General features: G+C 40.6%; 1 protein-coding gene across 5 annotated transcripts in view; it reads right to left on the bottom strand.

Annotated features, from left to right (window-relative positions):
• FAT3 (FAT atypical cadherin 3) overlaps positions 1-22,556 on the bottom strand; it is a 673,934-nt gene that overhangs the window by 105,063 nt on the left and 546,315 nt on the right. For all 5 annotated transcript variants that reach the window (XM_040489607.1, XM_040489605.1, XM_040489603.1 and 2 more), the window contains 2 exons: positions 14,616-14,755; positions 427-702 (listed from right to left, as the gene is read on the bottom strand). In XM_040489607.1, the coding sequence (XP_040345541.1) occupies positions 427-702; positions 14,616-14,755 (416 nt within the window). The remainder of the gene's footprint in view (positions 1-426; positions 703-14,615; positions 14,756-22,556) is intronic.

Here is a 22,556-nt window from a genome sequence, read left to right as displayed (position 1 = left end):
GGACTGAGCACTGCACAGGGTGAGTAAATGATCACCCTTGGATTAACTTCTCAAGGAACTTCTGTTAAACTTATCCACAAAAATCTTCTGGATGCAAACCAACATCATAGCCTGGGAGATTTACAGAAACATGGCCTGTTCCTTCCTTCCCAAGTCAGCCTGTCAGCAGCATTTCCTGGGAAGCCACTGTCTGAAGAACTCATCTAATATTTCAGTTTGGCAAAAGTGTCGAGTCACTCGGTAACAATAGCCAATTCCTCATTGAAAAAAAAAAAAAAAGCAAAAAAGGAATGCAGCCCTGCTGTGAAAAGACCAAATGTACTACTACTTACAAAACGTAAGGGCCCTGTACTCCTGAAGACCAAGGAATGTGTCTTGAACGGTCAACGACTCTGTTAGGAGAGCAAATCAGCAGTTTGGTCCTACCATTATGTTGAGGATGTGCTTGTCCTGGGCCTCATGGTCCAGCCTCTCGGCCGTGTAGAGCACACCGGTGCTGGGGTCAATCCGGAATTTTCTCATACTGACAGAGTCAATGCTGCTGTGGACAGTGTAGCTCAGCTTGTGTTTCTCGTCTCTATCGGTGGCTTCAATCTGCAGTATCTCTGTATCTGGAAGCACGTCCTCGGAAATTGTCACATCGTAATTCGGCTGAGAGAATTCTGGGCCATTATCATTATTATCCAGCACTTTGATAAATACCTATAGTTAAAAGAAGACAGGAGTGATGACTAATGCCAATTCACTCATTGCTAATAAAGAGGCCCCCTCCCACCCCCCTCCCTCCGTGTCCTTGGAGCCCAGCTTCTAGCAGCCCTCTCAATATGTAGGAAGATCTCATATGAAAACACTCTGTAATTAGAGGTTGACAATAAACCAGTGGTTCACATTAGCAGGAACATAAACTATGAGCTAATCAATATTCTCACTATTAATTGAACAGCTGAGACAGCCCCCTGGGGGTGATAATTCCACAGGCCTATTTGAGGCACAATGTAAGAGATCACAAGGTGACCTTAGTTTGTTAAGTTCCTGTTGTCTTAAGTTCTGTTATGAGCTCCTCCTCCGGGTGGAGGTGCAGTGGAAGCAGTGACAGGGTGGGAAGAGTAACAAAGAGGCAGAAGAAGGGGAGGCATGGGCACAGATGCGGCATCCTCAGAGCAGTCAGAACTCCTCAGCTGCAGGGGCCCCACACAGTGGCTCTCCTTCAGATGGGAGGGGTCTCGCGAAGAACACTGCATGGATGGCAGCTGAAACAGGAAGTCCCCGGGTTGTTTTCTTTTGTCAGGCATTTCATTATAAAACATTTCAGGCAGACATAAGTAAGAAACAGCAATAAAAGAGCTAGGTCATAGATTAGTGAACCCTCACATATTTATAGCTCGGCTTTGACCGTGATCAATTTATGGCTCATCCTGTTTCCTATATATAGTGGTTCACCTCCATCTGCTCCCCATATTAGTGGGAAGCAAATCCCATAATTTCAGTATGTAACTCCGAAAGACAGGGATCCTTAAAATAAACACACACACTACCATCACTGCCCTTAAACAGAGAAAACAAGGATTCCTTAATATTAAATATTCAGGGTGTTTATGCTTATATAATTTTTTACTGTGTCATGTATGTTTACAAACGTATTTTACAACATCAGACTATTCAAATAAGGTCCAAACATTGCCGTTGGTTGGTATGCCCTTTAATTATCTTTTTTCTTTAAGTTTATTTATTTATTTATTTATTTAGAGAGAGCGTATACACGGGGGGAGGGGCAGAGAGAGAGGGAGACAGAGAATCCCAAGTAGGCTGCGCACTGTCAGCGTAGAGCCCTATGCAGGGCTTGATCCCATGAACCATGAGATCATGACCTGAGCTGAGATCAAGAATTGATCCACTTAACTGCAGGTGCCCTTAATTATCTTTTAATGTATAGATTCTCCTTCTGTCTCCTTTTATTTCTTTGCAATTTTTATATTATATTGTTTTATATTATATCATTGCTCGTGGTGGTAAATAAACTCCACCATTTTCTCTTTAATTCCCACAGGTTGAATTTTGCTCATTGCTTCCCCTTGGTTTTGTTCTCCATGTGCCTCTGTTCCCTGTATTTCTTATAAACTGATAGTGTGATCTAGGAGATTTGGTAAGATTCATGCTCAATTTCCTTTTCCTTCTTTTTTTTTTTTTTTTTACATCTGGATATATATTGTAGTTCTGTCTGCAATACCTAGTTCTCACTCTTGTTAAGTGGCATTGGCAACCCCTGATGATCATTACATAGATGACATTTATTCATTAAAAATACAAAATGGTAAGGTTTTAATTCTATGGTTTATTCCTCATTTATTAGCTAGAATAGTTCTAAAAAGAAACTTCTCTCCAAATACTTCGTTACTCTGAAGGACAATTCAGATAGTGAAGTCATAATGAATACTTAATTCTTTCCCTTTATTTATCATCTCAAAATGATAGTTTGTTCTTCGGCTCTTCCCAAAGTGACCAACGAAGCATTTTTTCTCGAGTGTCAGAACGAGCTCATGAATTTAATCACAGCTGATGTTTCTGTCCATTGCAGTTATTATACTTATTGATGAACAAATGGCCCTTCCTCGGCCAATGGGAGCCTCTGCAAGTTGGCTCATGAGATCTTTTGACACAATCCTAGTAGTCTTTGATAGCTTCTTTGCTTTCTAATAATTGCTACTGGTGATTTTTTTCCAGGGTCACCTTGTACATTTTCTGACCTAGTCCTGTAATATCTATTTCTCCAAAAAACAATGATATCTTTTTAGTTAGAAGTGGTGCTAGGAATGATCATTGCTATTGGATTTACTATTGTGTTTAGTTTGCTTCAATGGACAGAGTCAGCGAGAGTTTTTTGCTGTTGATAATTATTTCATGAGTTCATACTGACACATCCAATTCAAAATTAGGGCATCAAGGTTTTTACTTAATCTCATTCTTTTTATATCTGTATCCCAGGCTAAGACCCTATGTTGAAATTTCTCATGCTCAAAGACATCATCACAATTACTCAGTTTTATATGAAATACATGCACACAAGTCTCAGAATAACAATAACAACTTTGGTGCTGTAATTCTATTACAACTATGATCATTCAAAAACAACTTAATATTATTTTTAGTTCCTTTGATTTTGAGATTTATCCCACTAGGATAAATTAGGATATACAGTCAAATTAGTATGTTTAAAGCACAGAAGAGCTCTTCTCTGTGTAGATATGCCACCAACACATTTAAGTTTATTGGCTTTCATTTTTTACTTTAAAATTTTAAACTTGTCTTAACATTTAATTTTGTTTTTATATTACATGTAAAAGTACTACTGTCAAATTTACAAAAAAGGTATAGTCAAAGTAGTTTAGCTTCTCTTTCCCCTTCACCCTATTCCCTTCTTCTCCTACAGGTAATGATTTTTTAAAGATTAATGTTACATTTTATCCATCTCTTTTGTTAACATAAACATTATTGTATACAGCCCCCCCCCTCCCCCCCCACCGGCCACCTCACCTCATGCTCTTTAACTTAACATCATATCAATGATTCTCAACTGGGGATAACTTTGTCCCTAAGGGGATATTTGGCAATATCTGGAGATATTTTTCATTGTTACAACTGGGTGTTGGGGTGTTCCTGGAATCTAGTGGGTAGGGGGACAGGGATGATGCTAAACACCCTACAATGCACAGGACTGTCCCCTGCAACAAAGAACTATCTGAACCAAAATGTCAACAGTGTTGCTGTTGAGAAACTCTGAATCATCATATTCCAAAGACAATCCACAGCAATATAGAGATACTCTTCCAATGGGTAGATGGATCACAGTTAATTCAACCATTCCTCTATCGATGTGCATGTCAGGTGTTTCCAATTTTCACCCTTAGAAAAAATGCGCCATCAAGAGCCTTGTGTCCAGGTCTTTTTATTTTTTTGCTACCATATATATTTGAGTCCCTAGAATTCTGAGTGCTGGATCAAAGGATAAGTGCTTATATAGTTTTGTTCGTTATTTCCTTATTCCTCTTCCCAAAAGTTTTATTACTTTGCATTCCCATAGCAATATATACGAATGAATGTCTTCCACAGCTTTGCCAACAAAGTATGTACTCTAACTTTTGAATCTTTTGCCAATCTGATAGATAAGAAATAGCATTTCAGTGTACTTTTAATTTGCCTTTCACTTATTATGAGCGAGGATGGGCATCTTTTCATATGCTTAAGAGTCATTTCGTTTCTTTTTATGTGAAAATTATTTATATCAGCTCATTCCTTATGAGTTAGATGGCCTTTTCCTTCTTTATTTTTGGTAGCATGGTGATATAAATTGCAAATATGATTTCAATTTTGTTATTTAACTTTATTTTGCTATGGTGATTTTTTTCCATGCAAAAGCTTTTATTTTTATTTTTATGAAATTGAAAACATCAGTCTTTTCCCTTATTGTTACCGGATGCTAAGTCATAGTTTAGAATACTTATATTTTTCAGGTTATAGGTGAATACACTCATTTTTTAAAAATAGCATTTACACGTACCCTTTTCTTACATTTACATCTCTACTCCATTTGGAATTTTTCCTATATTATGTGAGAAATGGATTGAATTTCATTTTTTTCTACAGGGCTCTCCATTTACTTCAATGCTTTTTACAAAACTCAAATTCCACTGATTTGAGAGGCCACCTTTATTGTATGCTAAGTTTACATACGCACATGATATATTTCTGAATTTTCTATTTTGTTCAATTGGTTTCTTTGTCTTTTCATATGTCAATATAAAAATGTTTTAATTAAAAAGGCTTTATAGTGTGTTTTAATTGCAAAAATTAGCCCCTTTGTTCTTTTCAAGGAGTTTCCAGGCCAGGCTTGTTTGTTGTTCTTCAAAATGAACTTTATAATCAGCTTGTATAACAACTGACAAAAAATTGATAGCCTTTTAGATTGTATTACGGTGAGAGTATAGTTTAACTACATGAGAACTAATTCCTTTCTGATGGAGTCGTCCTATACAAGGACATAGTTTCTTTTTCCATTTGTTCAGACCTACCATTTTATTTTTCAGGGAGTTTTAGCTTTCCTCAAATAGATTTTAAACACTTTTTGGGGCGCCTGGGTGGCTCAGTGGGTTAAGCATCTGACTTGGACTCAGGTCATGATCTCACAGTCTGTGAGTGTGAGCCCTGCGTTGGGCTCTGTGCTGACAACATAGAGCCCGGGACAGGCTTCCGATTCTGTGTCTTCCTCTCTCTCTGCCCCTCCCCCACTCACACTCTGTCTCTCTCTCTCTCTGGCAAAAATGAATAAAACATTAAACAAAACACACTTTTTAAAGTTTATGCATGTGCTATATCCTAAGTGGGGTCTTCGTTTCCATTTTATCTTTTCCCTTTTATTTTTTTTGCTATTTACGCTATTGATTTGTATGCTGAATTTATAACCTGTTATTTTACTAAAGTTTCCTATCATTTGCAGCTTTTCTATGTACTCCTTTGAACTTTACAGATGCATAATTATACTACATGCAAATGGAGAGATAGTTTTACTTTTTTCTTTTTTTTTCTGTTTAAATACACTTTAATATATACTGTTGATTCATTAACATTAACTCATAGCCAACAGCACTATAACTCAGGCCTGAATGAATCTCATGGAACACACATATTTTGTCTATAAGGCACATCAGCATGTCCTTCTTGCACTTGGGAACACTGAATTGCATTTCAGTCCTACACTGAGGGATCTTTTAAACAGTGAGACTGCTGACAAAGAACACAAGAATGCAAAAAATGTGGCACTAAATAGATTGCAAAAAGGACACTTGTATAGAGTACAAGAGCTAAAACAGGAAGGCAGAGCATCACTCTGTTCAACCATAGCAGGGAAAATATTTTGCTGCTCTGTGCATGTCCAGGAATGACCACAAAGGTGCTGAGAATATTGACTTGGGGATTATAGATAAATATCAGAGATCATCAGGGTATACCCAGCATTTAGCTCAGGGCTGGACACAATGAATTGCAGTTACTCAATAAATGTCATAGTTAAATGTTTAGTATCTTTGTACACAGAGTTTAGACATATGTGATACCACAGATTTTAGTCTCTTCGGCCATGATCCAGGTAAAACGATGATTATAAAGATGATGATCATAATGTTAAGAGCATAATTTAACAATAACAACAATGACAACAGTAAAACCACTGGACATAGTAATAATGTTAATAGTAGCAGTAACTAGATCAATGACCATATATTTCCTTATATTTTTCTAGTACTTTAAAAAAGCTTCTTTATCTTTGTTGGGTTTTCTTGAATTTGCGGACCGTCTTAATTATCAAAAGCACCCGAACGCATATATCCAAAATATGCAAATGCCAAGGAGTCCATGTTGAAGCATTACATTTGTTCTACCGTTTCCTTTTTATAACACCACTTGCTTTATCTTACCTATTTGCATTGGTTAATACTTTTAGCACAAGTTAAATAGTATTGGAGCGGGTGACATTCCTGTCTTATTCCTGACTAATGGGAAAGCTTTTACATATGCAGGCATTTGGCTGCATTCTAGAAAATTATTTACTTTTTAAAATGTGGTCAGACCACGGCTATTCTTATAAGCAGCTGCATTGTCACTCACGTTGACGCACATGTGCTTTTTCTTTTCTGAGGAAGAGAAAAGGGCAGTGCAATGGCCTCTGTGCCCAGAAGACTTGCCCAGTGAGTGAGCCTGACATGGGAACAAGATTTGCTTGCAGTTTATGGTTAAAAAAAGGGCTAAGAAGTGTGCCTGTGAGTTTTAGGTATTGTTTTATCTCCACTGTATTTGGAAGGTCATACTAGATTCTTTGAATGCCAATTCTTTCCTTCAAAAAGTTCAAGTTAACTTAGTCAAGATGCTACAATATTTGTGTGCACAGAAGCAGTTATATTAACGGGATAAAAAAGCCTTTCCAGCCAGCAAGGCTGCCCTGACCTTCATGAAGTTTCAAAGTTGATGTGCTCCTGAAAAGCTTGCCTCTTTCTGCTTGCTTTGTCTTGTGCCTAATCTACAGTCAGAACAAGTGTTTCTCTGTAAAAGACTTCCTTCTCCTCGTTTGCTTTTTATTTCCCACAGTTGGGGCCATTTGTGAGCTCCTGAACTAACAAACAAAGCAAAGTAACTCTCAAAGATGTTGTGCTCAAAATGGTAATTGAAAGGCCTAAAGAAGTATAATGGAATCAAAGCAGGAGGAAACCTGAATGTAGGAAGTCTCTTCAGCGCTGGATCCAATGGTGCCTACCACAAACACTTCGGGTTTTGCAAGCTCATCTAAGCTAAGTCTGGGTACGTGCCAAGCCTGGCTTTACAAAGGCTCATGGCATGAAGTGTCCTTGGGGTGAGTTACAGGGGAAGGCCTCGGTCTTTCATTAGAATCAATTAAGTCCCAAAGTATTGACACTCTGTTCCGCCTCTGTTGGCATTTTGAAACCATATTTAAAATATTCTATGGTTGTGATTTCAAGGGTAATGCTCCTTGGATTCTCCCCAAGCTTACAAGTTTTATTTTTGGATGTGTAAGTAAAAAAAAAAAAAAAAAAATCATGTCAGTTTATGTTAAACCTGTATCATATTTGTTTCTTAACCTTTATCGTCTCTAGTTTATTGATGGGAAAAATGTGAATCAGAGAAGTTAAGGGGTGTGCCCAAAGTGACAACGGCAAGGCCAAACTCAAACTAGGTCATATGGAGCCAAGTTCTACATTCATTCCATTATGCCATCTCCATGTGCACTGAAATTATATACACACTAATTATAAATGCACCTAACATACGTGAACAAATGCGTGTGTACATAGCACGTACCTTGTTATACCGAAATCCTAACTGACACAATAGACAACAGACGTGACCGCTGTCATTTCAGGAACATTATTCTAAGCAGAAAGTTCCCTGCTGCCTTTAAAACTGGAATCCATTTTCAAAAATCGATTCACTCACAAATTGTTAGGCATGGATCTATTACAAACAATGAAGTTTTACCATTATTATTGTTTTTTTAATAGGAAATCCTACCTCAGAGTTGGTTTGCTGCTTTATTTTATCTCCATATAATTGTATTAGTTCCAGCATTTTCCTAACCTAACTACAGAAGGAAGTTTGGGGCTACTTTCTTTTTTACCTGCTAAGAGGGAGAAGGTGCTGAGGAAGATAAAAACTCCTGACAAAGGAAGAGATCCTTGGGAGTTCATTGAACTAGGGAATCATGGAACAGCTTTAGCAAAAGTGATTTCTTCTGGAACACCTGGGTGGCTCAGTCAGTTAAGTGTACGACTTCAGCTCAGGTCATGATCTCGTGGTTCGTGGGTTCAAGCCCTGTGTTGGGCTTTGTGCTGACAGCTCAGAGTCTGGGGCCTGCTTCAGATTCTGTGTTTCCCTCTCTCTCTGCCCCTCCCCCCCTCGCATTCTGTCACCTTCTCTCTTGAAAAATTTTAAGAGAAAAAAAAAGTGATTTGTTCTTACCCTCACCTGCCTTTAAGCAGGTGCAAAGGTGGAAGGAAAGGAGAAGACACAGTCTAAATCTTGAAGATAAAGTCTGCTTTTTGAAGAAGGCCAGTGAGGAATTTCCAGCACATGGCTTAAAGACAAAAGAAGAATGGACTCCTCAAGGCTGTGAAGGGCAAGGTTAACCTGAAGAATGCAGGTCCCAGACCTCTTAGCCCCAGTGAATACACTCTCTTTGGCAGAAAGCCTTTGTGGCTAATTAACTCAATTAACTGCCTTTGTGGGGCCTAAGAATTTTGGAGATCATATGAAAGAGATTTTTAATCTCAGGTTTGGCTGTGGAGCATACGAATACAAGCTCATTTTCATATGTTTGTAAATCAAAGTAGGACTTGAATAAGAAAAGCATATTAAAATCACAAAAGCACACATCATGAGTCTCTGAATCAAATCAATGTAATTTTTAGATTATTATTTGGGCATGAATATCTCTGCTGTCTTTCATGAATAACAATGAAAGCCACATGCACAATATTTTATAGTTATCAGGTATAGTATTCCAATTTTAAGTTGAGGATGAGACTAATAATAAAACTTGCATGAGCCCAGCACATCACAGATCTGAAAATATCTCAAAAGATCTTATTTTATTCTTACACCAACTCATGAAGTATGTAAGGTAGTATCCCCATTATACAGAAAAAATTGAGTCTCGCAGAGAGAGAACTACCTTCTATTTGGTAACACAGACAGGAATTGGTTAAGTGCTGACTTGAACTTGGGTCACCCGATTCAAGGTCAGTATTCCCTCCTTTATACCAAATGCTTCCTCTAGTGAATTGTATATTCTGTATATATAGATGTGTAGGGTGGAGTTTCTAAGATATATCTGATCTTGAGAAGGAAAAAGTGGGTTTGGACCTCTTTACCTGTGTACACCCAGGTGTCCACCTAAGCAATCTGTGTGAGTTTTTTACTAGAAAAATAAGTGTAATGGTAATATTTGATGTAACTACTCCCAGTAAGACAAGGAAATGAAACTTAAGAATGAAGCTTGTTAAGTCTTATTATGCAAATGGCAGGCATTATATATTACTACATATTTCTATCCATTGATCCTTTGGAAGAGTCATGCTCTAGACTTTCTTAAATTTGCTGTGAAGATGCAGTAGCTCATATGGGTTGGATAGAGGTATGGGGAAAGTTGTGAAAACCCATAATTTCTCCTCCTTGGTGATGTGTGCCCCTGTGGCCCATAAACTCAGCCGCTTGAGTGGAGGCTATAAGGAGGTTGGGGTATTTTGCTCCATGCCCAGGATGTATGGCTGGCTCTGAGACATTCTAATGGCCACAGATGGCACTATGTTCCCCAGGCAGCCATCTTAAGAAGTGTCCTCCTCAGGGGCACCTGGGTGGCTCACTCAGTTAAGCATCCACATCTTGATTTCTGCTCAGGTCGTGATCTCACGGTTCACGGGATCGAGCCCTGTGATGGGCTTGGCGCCGATGGTGCCGATAGCGTGGATCCTGCTTGGGATTCTCTCTCTCTCCTCTCTCTGCTTCTCCCCCACTTGTATACACGCACTCTCTCTCTCTCAAAGGTAGATAAATAAACCTATTTAAAAAAAAGTATTCCCCTCATAATTAGCAGAGCCAGGTAAGTTTCTCTTCCTGCAAAAATTTAGCAAAGGTAGCAAAGACTTAGCCTTGCCTTTGAGAAGGTGGCACAGGGCAGTGGTTGAGAAAGCAGGCTCTGGAATCCAACTACTTATGTCTGAACTCTGCCCTACTCGAGTTACAAAACCCTGCTTTGCCTTTCCCACAAAATAGTTTCCTATTTCTATTTCCTATTTCTAACATAACAAATTACCACAAACTTGGCTTAAAACGACACGCATTTATTACCTCCTCGCTCTGTAAGTCAGTAGTTGGGAGTATAGCATGGCTCACCTGTGTTTTCTACTTAGAGTCTCACAAAGCCAAAATCAAGGGGTCAGCAGGGCTGTGTTCCTTTCCAGAAACTCTGGGGGTGAATCCGCTCCAGGCTCATTTAGATTGTTAATGAAATTTAGTTCCCTGAGGTTCTAGGCCCGGGGTCCCCGTTTCCTTGTGGGCTGTCAGCTGGAGCACCTCTTAGCACCTCAAGGCTGCCTGCGTTCCTTGTCACACCGCCCCCTCTGTACCTGAACTAGTGACGATGTTTCCAATCATCTCACATTTGGAATCTCTGACATCCCCTCTGGCCGCCTCTCTTCCCATTCCAGCTGGAGAAAGTCACCTGCTTACAGGCTCATTTAGGATATCTGAATCTTTGCAACGTGAAATCCACAGGACCATTTTATATATTTTATATTCTGTACTCACGCTAGGGGATCTCAGTGAGGAAAAGGATGTTTATTTGCCACCAGATATTGTAGCTCTGAGGCACAAGAATCCTACAAGTTGGGACAACAGAACAAAACTGAAGATGAAGGAAGAGTTTTCATGTAGACACGGAGATCCCCGAGGCTCTGATTTGTGTGACATTTGTGAAGTGAAATTCAACATGTTGTTTCTGGCTGATTTGAAGCCCTTGTCATAGATGTTTTATGATTCCAAAGGAACAAAGTAGAGGAAAGTTCCCAAAGGGAAACTGGACAGGTGTTTTGGGGCTACAAAACATTTACTTAGTTATATGGTGAAGGGTATCTGTTTGATGGTGGAATCATTAAGTTGCCTAGGGTCATGGGTTGGAACACGCTTTGGTGGTTTCTAAAAGAGATCTAGAATGTCTTTTCTTTACCAAAATAATCTTTTTGTAAACATGTCCTTGATACAGAGGGCTTGGGTTAATTGAGAGAACCTCTTTTCTCTCTATTGTCGGAGGGGCTGTGGCAAAGAGAAGCAGAGGCCTGGATTGACAGGGGCTCTGGGGGGGTTGGTACTTAGGCCTGAATGCGGCCTTATGGACAGAGTAATGGTTTTCTGGTGGTAATACTGATCGTGCACAAGTTTATACCTTGGAAACGGTTAGTTCTCACGTACTGAGAAGGTCATGGCCCTGGAGACACAGAGTGGCTTTGAAGCTTTTGAAAGAAAATCTCCTGATACCCTTCGTCAACCTACTTAGTTTGGCCTTGCCAAGGGAAACATCTAAGTTCACCTGGATTCTCCACCTCTTCCCAACTGCTCTGGAGAGAGGTCTAATTCCACATTAGGCTGATAGAAAATCAACCAAAGCAGAACTTTAACAATGTGTACATTCAGAATCTTATAATGTACGCTTTCAAGTTAGTTTTTAAAAAGGGTGTGCACATCAGTCATCTGGTTTTAAAACTCTGAGTCACCGTGACCTCAGGCATCTAGCACACCTCCTAGCACATGGTGTGAACCCAAGAAATATTTGCAGAATACATACTGTTAAATGATTTCTCGTCTGGTCCTAAAAAAATTCTACAAGAAAAGCCTCACTGATAATTTTTTTGTTTTTCTGGTTACCATGAATCAGTTCTGTGCTTTGAAGATCCAGCATACCTGCCATGTAGGCCCCGCTGAATATGTTACCACCTGCTATCCATTCACTCATTTTAAACATACTTAATGTGTATCTGTAACATTCTAGGCACACTGAATTGCCATTTAATCCAATTGTTATAAAACCCTAGAAAAAAGTATGGAAATGAATATGGTTCCATGCTTTCTTTGTATTTTACTCAACTTGTTCTTGTATTTTTAATTGATGCCAAGAAGTTGAGGTTGGCTTTGCTAAGGAATGGCTAATTTAAAAAGTGAATTAGCAATAAAGACTTAGAAATATTGCAAGTGGGTTGTTTTGTATCAGTCTTTGGGGCTTGCTTTTAGATTGTGTGATTCCCATAGGATCTCAACCATGGTGTCCTTTCCAGGAATCTGTATTTTAGTCTTGAAAATACTCTGGGGGCACCTGGGTGGCTCAGTAGGTTGATCATCTGACTTTGGCTCAGGTCATGATCTCGTGGTTCATGGGCTCCAGCCCTGTGTTGGACTCTGTGCTGACAGCTCAGAGCCTGGAACCTGCTTCAGATTCTGTGTCTCCCTCTCTCTCTGTCCTTCCCCCACTCACACTCTGTGTCTCTCTCCCCCCTCCTCCCCCCAAAATTTTAAAAATAGAAAAAAAAAAAAAAGAAAATACTCTGAAGCAGTACAGATTTAAGTAGGTGGCCGTAGAATTTATCGTCCCAACTGAGGCAATTTAAGAGTGAATGGGAGTTACACCAGTGTAACAGGTGTAAATGGGTCTCTCTCAGGCAATTAGGGTATTATGGTCATCCTAGGGAAAGACACAGGTTGAAGGATTAGGAGTCACCACACATGGTTGCCCTGTCATGTGCATGTCATGTCCCCTTTCTGGGTTTCAGTTTATTTGAGTGAAAAGGAAAAGGTAAAGTAAAAAAGTAAAAAGTAAAGATGAACTCTCGTGTTTCTTTAAAATTCCACCATTTTGGGGCGCCTGGGTGGCGCAGTCGGTTAAGCGTCCGACTTCAGCCAGGTCACGATCTCGCGGTCCGTGAGTTCGAGCCCCGCGTCGGGCTCTGGGCTGATGGCTCGGAGCCTGGAGCCTGTTTCCGATTCTGTGTCTCCCTCTCTCTCTGCCCCTCCCCCGTTCATGCTCTGTCTCTCTCTGTCCCAAAAATAAATTAAAAAAACGTTGAAAAAAAATTAAAAAAAAAATTCTACCATTTTATGATTATGAACAGCGTCAAAGGAGAAAGTCTCATAGTATTTTTGAAACCAATTCAAACTAAGAGGCAGTGCATGAAATAATCCTCCTTTCTCCTTTTTAAAACTGCAGTTACAAGAACTTAAACCATGTTTTTTTAAATTTATTTTGAGAGAGAGAGAGAGAGAGAGAGAGAGAGAGAGAAAGTGTGCAAGAGAGTAGGGGAGGGGCAGAGGGGGAGAGAGAGAGAGAGAGAGAGAGAGAGAATCCCAAGCAGGCTGTCAGTGCAGAGCCCGATGGGGGGCTTGAACCCATGAACCATGTGATCATAACCTGGGCTGAAATCAAGAGCTGTCCATTTAACCAGCTGATCCACCCAGGCACCCCAAGCTTACAACAAGTTTTAAACCAAACAACATTTGCTTACTTTAGGGTTGGCAAAAATTTCATCTTCACTTCCTGAAACTTTGTGTTGAGGAGTCTCAGGGCACATTTGGGCTGAGCCGGAAAAAGGACCTTGATTAACTAGTGATGGCCTCTGGGTCATGAGAACAGGAGACAGAAGTAAGGAGAATGGAAAGATTTTAGGATATGCGTGTGGGCCAGTCCTCTGCCATAACTAGCCTAAGGTCTCCGATGCTAAAACAGAACCAAAAAAATCCTCTCATATTTAGGGTAAATCTGCCCCATATTGGTATCTAACATCGTGTTAGTCTCACCCACATATGTTCTCCTCCTCCTTGCTCTCAAGGCCCTTTCATAAACACTCACATACCAGAGTTCAAGCAATGGTCCTCATCCCCAGCTGCTAACAAGCAGGATCATGCAGGATCTCTGAGGGTGCGGCCCAGGCTTCAGTGGTTTCAACACCCTGGGCCCCCACAACCAGCGCACCTTACTGTGCGGCCAGGATAAGGGACCAATGGCATAGAGGCTAGAACAAGAGATGGGAGGCAGGGAATCTAACTCTCAGTCCTTGTTCTCAAGTAAGGCTGTGGATATATCACTCATCTTAGTTTGTGAAATGAATTTGGACTCTTAGGTGCCTCTAGCTCTAACTCTCTGAGACAGACACGTGAAAAGGTGAAGAATATAATGATGTGTTGACTCAGACAATATACATGCCCTCTTTCTTGTAAATTCAAGGACAGCTGACTTTGTTGTCAAAGAGAGAAATCTACAGTAAATGATCAGGAAGCAAATACATATCCCTCTTCCATGCATGAACAGTCACAATCTCTTGAAGGAGATGGCTAAGTTATACAATACCATTGATACAATCTTTTTGCTAGGTTGTTCTCTCAGACGATTGTTTTAAATACGGTAGAAATCCGTGGACATAATTTACTACTTTCAACACATTGTCTAATCACTTGCACCACTGACTTTAGCAGATCGTTTGGCATTCTCACCATTTAGTAATTTGACATCTTACCTGAGTGACAGCAACATTTGTCCCATCGGTGACTTCCACACTCATATTATAGATGGACCTCTGCTCCGCATCCAAAGGTTTGGCAATGACAATGGTCCCAACACCCTTCTCTGCGTCAAAAGAGCTGTCAAAATTCCCCCCTGATGATTTCACAAAAACAACATGAAATTAGCATATCTGAGAAGTTATTACGTCTATTGAAGCATATAGCTTTAAAGGGAACTCTTATATAGAAATATTTTTTGACAGGCATCCCTCTGGCTCAGTTTTGTACATCTTAAATGGGACCTCTATTTCCAACTTAATTTATATTACAAAACACAGCCTCTTCAATGCATAACAAATGTCACAAAAAAGAATGTATTGCAAAGAAAAACCTCAGCACTAATGTTACAGAAGTGAAGCATAAACTGAGTCAGTAAAATATTTAGAAAACTGCAGGCCTTCCAACCCCCTGTGGCTATGGCTTCTATGCTAAGGATTTGTAGACCTTTCTGCTTTTCTAAAGTAGATTAAATTCTAAGTAAACAAAGAGTTCAATTATTAACAACACTACGTAGACACTCTTGAATCTATTTTAGGATTGATGGTAAACTCTGGTTGGTAGAGTTCAGATCCCCTCCATTAGATGTCAGAAATAAAATTATAAATACTAGAAAATAAGAAAAAGCCAAAAAATTGAGTTTCATATAAAAATTCTATATCTGTAAGTTGGGATATTTACAGAAAAATTGTCTTTTGCCATCCTGACAGTGCAAATTATTTTTCTCCCCAAAAGGTAGAAAGTTTATGGGACATTTACAAAATGAAATCTGGAAGGAAGTAGAAGAAAACATCAGCTTATGTGACATCAACTGATGAAACAATCAGTGTGAAAGTTTAAAAAACTTTCCTTCCCTCTCTGTTGGACTAGGAATACCTGATAATGTGCTAAGACAACACAGGCCTTTTTAAAATTACTGTAGCTGTTTTCATCTCTGTGAACTAAAATGTGATTTATGATTTTTCCCCAAATGAAAGTTGTTGTTTTAAGGAGGAGAGAAGATAATGGTACAAACGTTGGATGGATTTTAATTAAATATCACTATATGTTCACAAGCTCCATTTATTTCAGTCTGAAATTCCATGATGTCAATTACTTTTGTTCTTGGACAGTAATTTTATTTAGCCATAGCACACGGGGCGATTCACTTACTGAATTTCATATTTTAGAAAAGAAATCTTGGGTTCTCTTCCATTCAACATACTTTACATTTCATTTTGCTGGTCAGTGAACAATACCGTATACAATATCTATGATATTACAATTCCAAATGAGTGGATGAGTTAAGGGAAAGGAGAATTTTACCTGAATTAGTAGAATTTGATATACAGTGACACAGAATAAATCACATGGTTTACTAAAAAAAAAAAACCCTGGTCATATATATTTCAATACTTATTGCTTGCAGCTGTCATATACACTTAGGATTACTTAATTGCTAGAGAGAACATAATTGCCCTTGACATTTAATTAAAGTTATGGAGATACAGGGGACCACAGAATTGCTTGGAGATGATATATTTTTCAAAAATTTCATCTAAAAAGAGACTCATCTTCCAATTAATATCTTTAATTGATTTACTGAGGAGCACTCCAAAAAAAAAAAAATCTTTTGAAGAACAGGAGAAGGAGAAAAAGGAGGAAATCTGGGCTCAACAGGGAAGTAAGCCTCAGGTCACCGTGTCTCTTTCAAAGGGAGTGCTTCCTGTTGATAACCACATGAAATAAAGCGTAAGGCTGATTCACGGATTTTGAATAACCATCCTAATGAGCAAAGGAAAATAATTTGCTATCAACTGGTACATTCTGAGGGAAAAAAAAAAAAACAAAAACACTTTGCCATGGAAAATTTCAAAGAAACGACGTAAAATATGTCAGACTTGTGTAGAAGGAAGCGTAGAGTGCCACTTTTTGTGCTGTTTTGGGTGGGGACTACTTCATATTTTAAATCAGACTTAAAATCATCTTCAGAATGTTTTCCTAACCGGGTTGTTGGCTTTCTTAAATATGAAGAACACATTTTTTTGTGTGTGTGGGGGTGGGGGGTGGGCAGGGTAAGGATAGAGGATAAGGAAATTATTTTAGAAGGTGGAAATTTGTAGGTAGAGGCAAAGTAGAAATTATGCAAACTATAAAACTTTGGTGTGCTCCAGTTTAAAGATGAATGAAAATAAAATTTAGAGAACACCCAAGCAAAGATTTCCAGTTTCAGTTCCTGTTTAAATGGGGAAATCCTATGTGCTCTCCCTCACTGCCTGAGACTCACATTTTCCTCAGGGCCTCGTGATGAAAGACATAATCATTTCATGGGCTGAGTGGCATAAAATTTACATAAATTACATATGACATGTAGATTGTGTTTTCTTATTACTCATTTTTTATATCAAAAAGCATTTCTGGCTAGTTTTATGGTTGTAATTTTTTATAATTCTCACTCCTCTGCATGTGTGCACGCGTGTACGTGTGTGTGTGTGTGTGTGTGTGTGTGTGTGTGTGTGTGTGCGTGTCTCCCTCATCCACTACTACAGTTTCAAATGCTCTGGGCCAGAAAGCTCTAAAGGAGGTAGACAAATGGAAAGCATATCAAGGGGAACTTGAGAGAGAGAGAGTCTGTGAAGTGTTTCTCAGTCCATCAATATGGCGAGCAGCCTCTGGTAGTCACTTCCAGGGCATGTGCTCCCAGTTAAACCAAGATATCACGGGAAACAAGGTTCCCAAAATCTTGCCTGAGTTTTAAAATGAATTTCTGACAAGGGACACAGAATCTAGACCAGCAGTTCACCATCAACCCTCACGCAATTTAATAACCTACCACTTAGGCATCCCATTTCATAAACGACGCCATATCTCTCCCCCAGGGCTCATTTCTCAGGCTCCCTTTTAGCCTGAAAGGTGATTTCGTTTCATAGGAAACCATGTCCAATTCATCTGGGGTGAGAGTATCAAATGGTAGGAGTCCATTTTCACTAGCAGCATTCCGTTTAAACAAGATGTGCTTCCTCAGAGCCAGTAACACAACATGCAAAGCCAGAGTATGCTGGTGCAGCAGCGTTAGGCTAAACAAAAGGTGGGGGCAGGGGAGAACACCGCCGAGCTGGTCTGAGTTTCAACAAAGTGGGAAAGTAGAAAAGTCACAGCCTGAGCGTTGCTGCAGGGGTGTGCGGCAGAGATGGTTAAAAGCAAGGTTGTGAACAGCCCACATAACAGATAGTTCATGTCAGGGACATTCCTCTGTGACCATTTTTGGTAAAGACGGGTGTACCAGAGTAAACAGAGAGCAGAAGAGGAGGGTTGGATTTCTACTGGGTTCTAAAGTTAAATGTACCAAGTCATAATGTCCTAAAAAGCTTCAAAAATGGGACGAGAGTGAAAATACTTTAAGCCAGCAGCTACTGCTTGCATATTTTGGGCAGCAGGGCATTGGATCATGATTTGGTCAAGTCTTTCTTTAAAGAAGGGTCCAAAGTACCACCATCTCTCCATAATGAGATCCAATGGTGGGTATCACACCACTGTCCTCTTTAGAGACGTTTCCAGGCTCCTCCCCTAGCACATGATTCCATTCCACTCTGTGTGTAATTATAAAAACACCAAGCAAAATCTAGTAGTCACCAAGGGGGAAGTGTTATGTGAGAAGCTTCCAAAACACTGAGCTGCTGAATGTCAATGAATTAAGGGAGTCGTTCACAAGCTGTTCATTCAAGTTCAGCATGTACAGCAAACTTAAGGAAAAATGCTAAACACCGATTACAGTTTGATCATGAATAGTTTTCTGTCTTGGAATGAAGCAAGCACAGTATAGGGCCGAAAAGGATATTTACATGGAAGGCAGGAGATGCTGGGTGGAGGTCAGGAAACAGTGGTAGGAAGGAAAATGCCTTCTACAATCTGGTTTAAAATTAATTTTCTTAAAATAATGAATATACAAAGTGTTGTTTAGGCTTTTTATTATTTCCTTGAAACCTCTTCAGATGTGCTTCATGGTCTATGTTGTTGTGATAGAGAAAAGAGAGGGTCATTTGGGAGCAAATTAGGGACAGAGTGCAGAATAGGAGAACTGAAGTATTTGATGTTAATTGAATGATTTTGAGCAAACGCTACTCGAATGGATAAACCGGTGTATTAGAAATGGTAGACAGACATGGCTTCTCTCAGGAGGGATGAATAAGAGTTTTGTGATAAAGAAATATGGCCACTTGATTAGAAAAGACCCAATCTATAGTCAGAGAACAGGCCTGCTGCTAAAGAGTTCACTTGCCCACTTGATCCAATCCTAAGGGATGGCTCCACTGGGGACAAGGTTCAAGAAGGACAGGTGTAAGCTTAGGAGACAGAAGCAGCCCAGAACCCAAAGAACCTATGACAGACTAAGAGCCAAGGTGATCTTTGTATACCTGCAACACAGATAAGTACTTCAGCTAGAGTTGGACCTATGTGCTAGCTTGCACTGTCAGAGAGTTGTTTTCAAATAAAATAAGCAAAGACATTTTAAACGTTTACTCTCGAGAAGAACAACCATTTTTCTAATCGAAGTATCAGCTGAAAAGCTAGCAAAATGGGTGGCAGTGTCCGCCATCAACTGTGGGTCGAGAGGCATTGTTCGAAGTATGTAATAGCGGTGGTCGTTCCATACAGACATTTGCCATCGGGATAAAGATGCGGGGAATGAACTGTGAACCAGATTGCGTGCACATTACAAAGAATGTAAATCAAGGAGCCGCTGGGTTGAATCATAGTCTCCTGAGAAGTGTGAAGATATGTGACAAAGCCACAGAGGATTATGGGTTATTTTTGTTCCCTTCGTTTTCTTTCCCTTTTAACACAGAGAATGAACATGCTGTGCATTGGGCTGTTTAAACACGGAACAGCTGAACTTTATTATGTTTCCTTTTAATTACAGCTTTCTTAACTGGGTTACAAGTGGAGCTTCTGTTTCTGGAAGCTGAGGAGGGTCTAGCTACATAATACTGTAAGCAATGGTCTCTTTGGAGGAACAGAAAAGTGACTGGCAGATCAGTGGTACGGGGGGCCAGACTTGGGAACAAAATCTTGCTTGCTACAGTTTTTGTGAATTCCTATTACAGTGGGAGGAAAACGAAGAAGTTAAACAACACTCAGGTAGATCTGGAAATATGGAAATGAGGAGACAATACTCTCAGGGGAAAAAGCATGCAGAAACACTCTTTCTGCTTACCTAATGAGAATTCATTCGTTATAGCATTTGTAAGTTGTTAAGTGCTAGGCCAGGACGTCGCATGCTCTGTAACCTTGAGTGTCTGCATAGGTATCTAAATACACTAGGTCTATGATGGAACCAAATCTTGACTCCACTGGAAGAGTCACAGAGTATTTACCTGGGCAAGACCGATAAATACACCCGACATCTCATCTCAGAGCCATGCTGACAGTGTATGTCAACACTCAACCACAGTATACTGTCAAGTTTCTCAAGCATTGGGAAGCACGATTCCCTCTCTTTTCCCTTTGTGTTAGCTTGCCCAAGGAAGATGCTTAGGCAAGGAGAAAGGGAAGAGAGTGGAGAGTCTGGATGGCCCAGGATAAATAAGCAAGAAATCTCGAAAGTGAGAAGGAAACATCTGAATACAATAAAGAAAACAATAGGTTTTTAGAGAAGGGGAAAGACACTGTCAGCAGATTGAAAAAAAAAAATGACTCTGTTAGATTAGAAAGGATTCTCAAAAGGGGGATTTGGTGGAAAGGGGACCATACTGATACTGAAAGCAACCCCAGCATCTGGAGGAAAGATTTAACTTTGGTGGTGACATAGAGTTGGTGTTTCAAGATGTTGTTGGTTGGATGTGGGGGATGGAAATAAAACCACATTCTGTTTGGGCACTGGGCCCAGTAAGCTCAATCTGTAAGAGAAGCTCAGCTAGATGATACCAGATCTACAGTGAAATCTCTGTGGTGGAAGCATCTAGACTAGAGGGACAACCCTGTAGGTCTTCATGTAGAGAACTACTCCATGTACTGATACGGGGAGGATTCTAAACTGCTGCTATGTTTTTGATAATGATTTCTGGATGTGGATTTGGAGCAGCCTCCAGGGAAGGCTGTCATCTGTAAACTGCCCCTCTCTTGGACTAGCTCTCATTTTGTCCAAGGGGCTATGGTTGCTATGGCTGGAAAGACACTGGAAGGTCACCCTGACTCTGGGGTCATCTCAAGAGGCATTAGTAGGGTTAATGCATTGGCTGGCTGGAGCATCTCCTCCATCATCATGGTTTATTCCACTCTCCCTGAAGCAATCAACAGAAGCACTGGCAGGAGGAAGGAATGAGGAGAAAAAGACATTGACCTAAGGGTTAAGAATGAGATTGGATTGGGGTGCCTGGGTGGCTTAGTCGGTTAAGTGGCTGACTCTTGATTTAGACTCAGGTCGTGATCTCATGATTTGTGAGTTCGAGCCCCCTCATCAGGCTGTGAGCTGACAGCACAGAGCCTGCTTGGGATTCTCTCTCTCCCACTCTCTCTGCACCCTCTTCCCAGCTCATGCACACACACACACACACACACACACACACACACTCTCTCTCTCTCTCTCTCTCTCAAAATAAATAAACATTAAAAAGAGAATGATCATTGATCAACAGAAATGAAAATGCACAATAGCACTAACAATGCGAACATGAAAATGTGCAGGTAATGTTACATGCAGCATTACTAGGCATGCTTACCTCCACCCAATCACACACACACACACACACACACACAGAGAAATGCTAAGGAATTGCAAACTGACTTGGATATCTGGGGTCAGAGCGTCAGAGAAAGGTATGCTTTGTAGGATTTGTGCTGTGTACAAATAAGGGGTTCCTGGGTGGGTGGAGATGGTAGCAGGTTGTGTTGTGGGGCACGAGGTTGCAGACATGGATCACATGAGGGAGAGAAGCAGTGCTGTGGGGTGTAGAGGTGCTTGTGAACTGGTGCGTCAGGGGAGGAAGGAGGTACGCTGGTGGCTGATGAGAGACAGCAATCCCTCCCACAGCTTAGGACAGCACACCAGGAGCCCTGTTGCCTGTTGAGGGTTGACTGCACTCTTCTCTGGGATAATTAAAAGAAATCAATCATTATTGCACATGCCCCTGGAGGCCTGGTATCAGGGGGCACATGTGCAAACCAAGATGCATTTTCTACAACTCTGACTGGGGGCGGCAGTGAAGGAACCACGAAGGATGACAGCGCAGACAACCAGGTGAGGCACGTGTGCCACCAAGAAAGACGAAGCTGCATGAGATAATAACTTTGTGGGCTGAAAACTAGTGAGAAGATACGGAATCTAAGACATCTTTCCTGGATCAGAAGAGGTTCCACTTCTAATGCATTAAGTGGAGATGAAGAAGGAGTTGAAAGTTCAGAATGATGATGGTCATGTACAGGGATGGCGTGACTAATGCCAACTAAGGAAAGCAAAGACATTCTACCAGCATTCCATAAGATGAAATATGTAGAAAACACGCCCGTTTTGGGGGAGTTCACAGGACCTTCTACTGAGGTTTGGTTGGAGGCCACGGGGCATTCTTTTTCCTGTGCCTCATGAAAACAGATGTGGAATGTTCTAAATGCTTTCTCCAGATCCAGCCATTCCTGGGAACAGAGGTAGGTTCCTGCCCATCCGATCCAGGCAATGACAAATGGAGGGAAATGATTCCCACAGACCAGGTTTCTGGATTCCCGGCCTCCCACAAAGAACCGTGGGAAGTCAGACCCAGCTCAGCCCGGTCTCAGATCCAGGGCTGGCACATTCTCCCCGTTCTGTCCTCCAGGCTAGGGGCTGTTTTGTTTCGCCGTCCTCAGCACTGGTTTCCCCTGCACCACCTCTCCCTGCCTATGTGTGGAGGGCAGGGCTGCTGTTCTGCCCTCTCCTTTTGCAGCCT

This window comes from Herpailurus yagouaroundi, unplaced genomic scaffold (genome assembly GCF_014898765.1).
Source record: "Herpailurus yagouaroundi ecotype Mexico unplaced genomic scaffold, PumYag 180, whole genome shotgun sequence".
Classification (NCBI taxonomy): domain Eukaryota; kingdom Metazoa; phylum Chordata; class Mammalia; order Carnivora; family Felidae; genus Herpailurus; species Herpailurus yagouaroundi.
The sequence above is the reverse complement of the archived record's forward strand: the minus strand, read 5'-3'. Positions and strand labels throughout refer to the sequence as shown.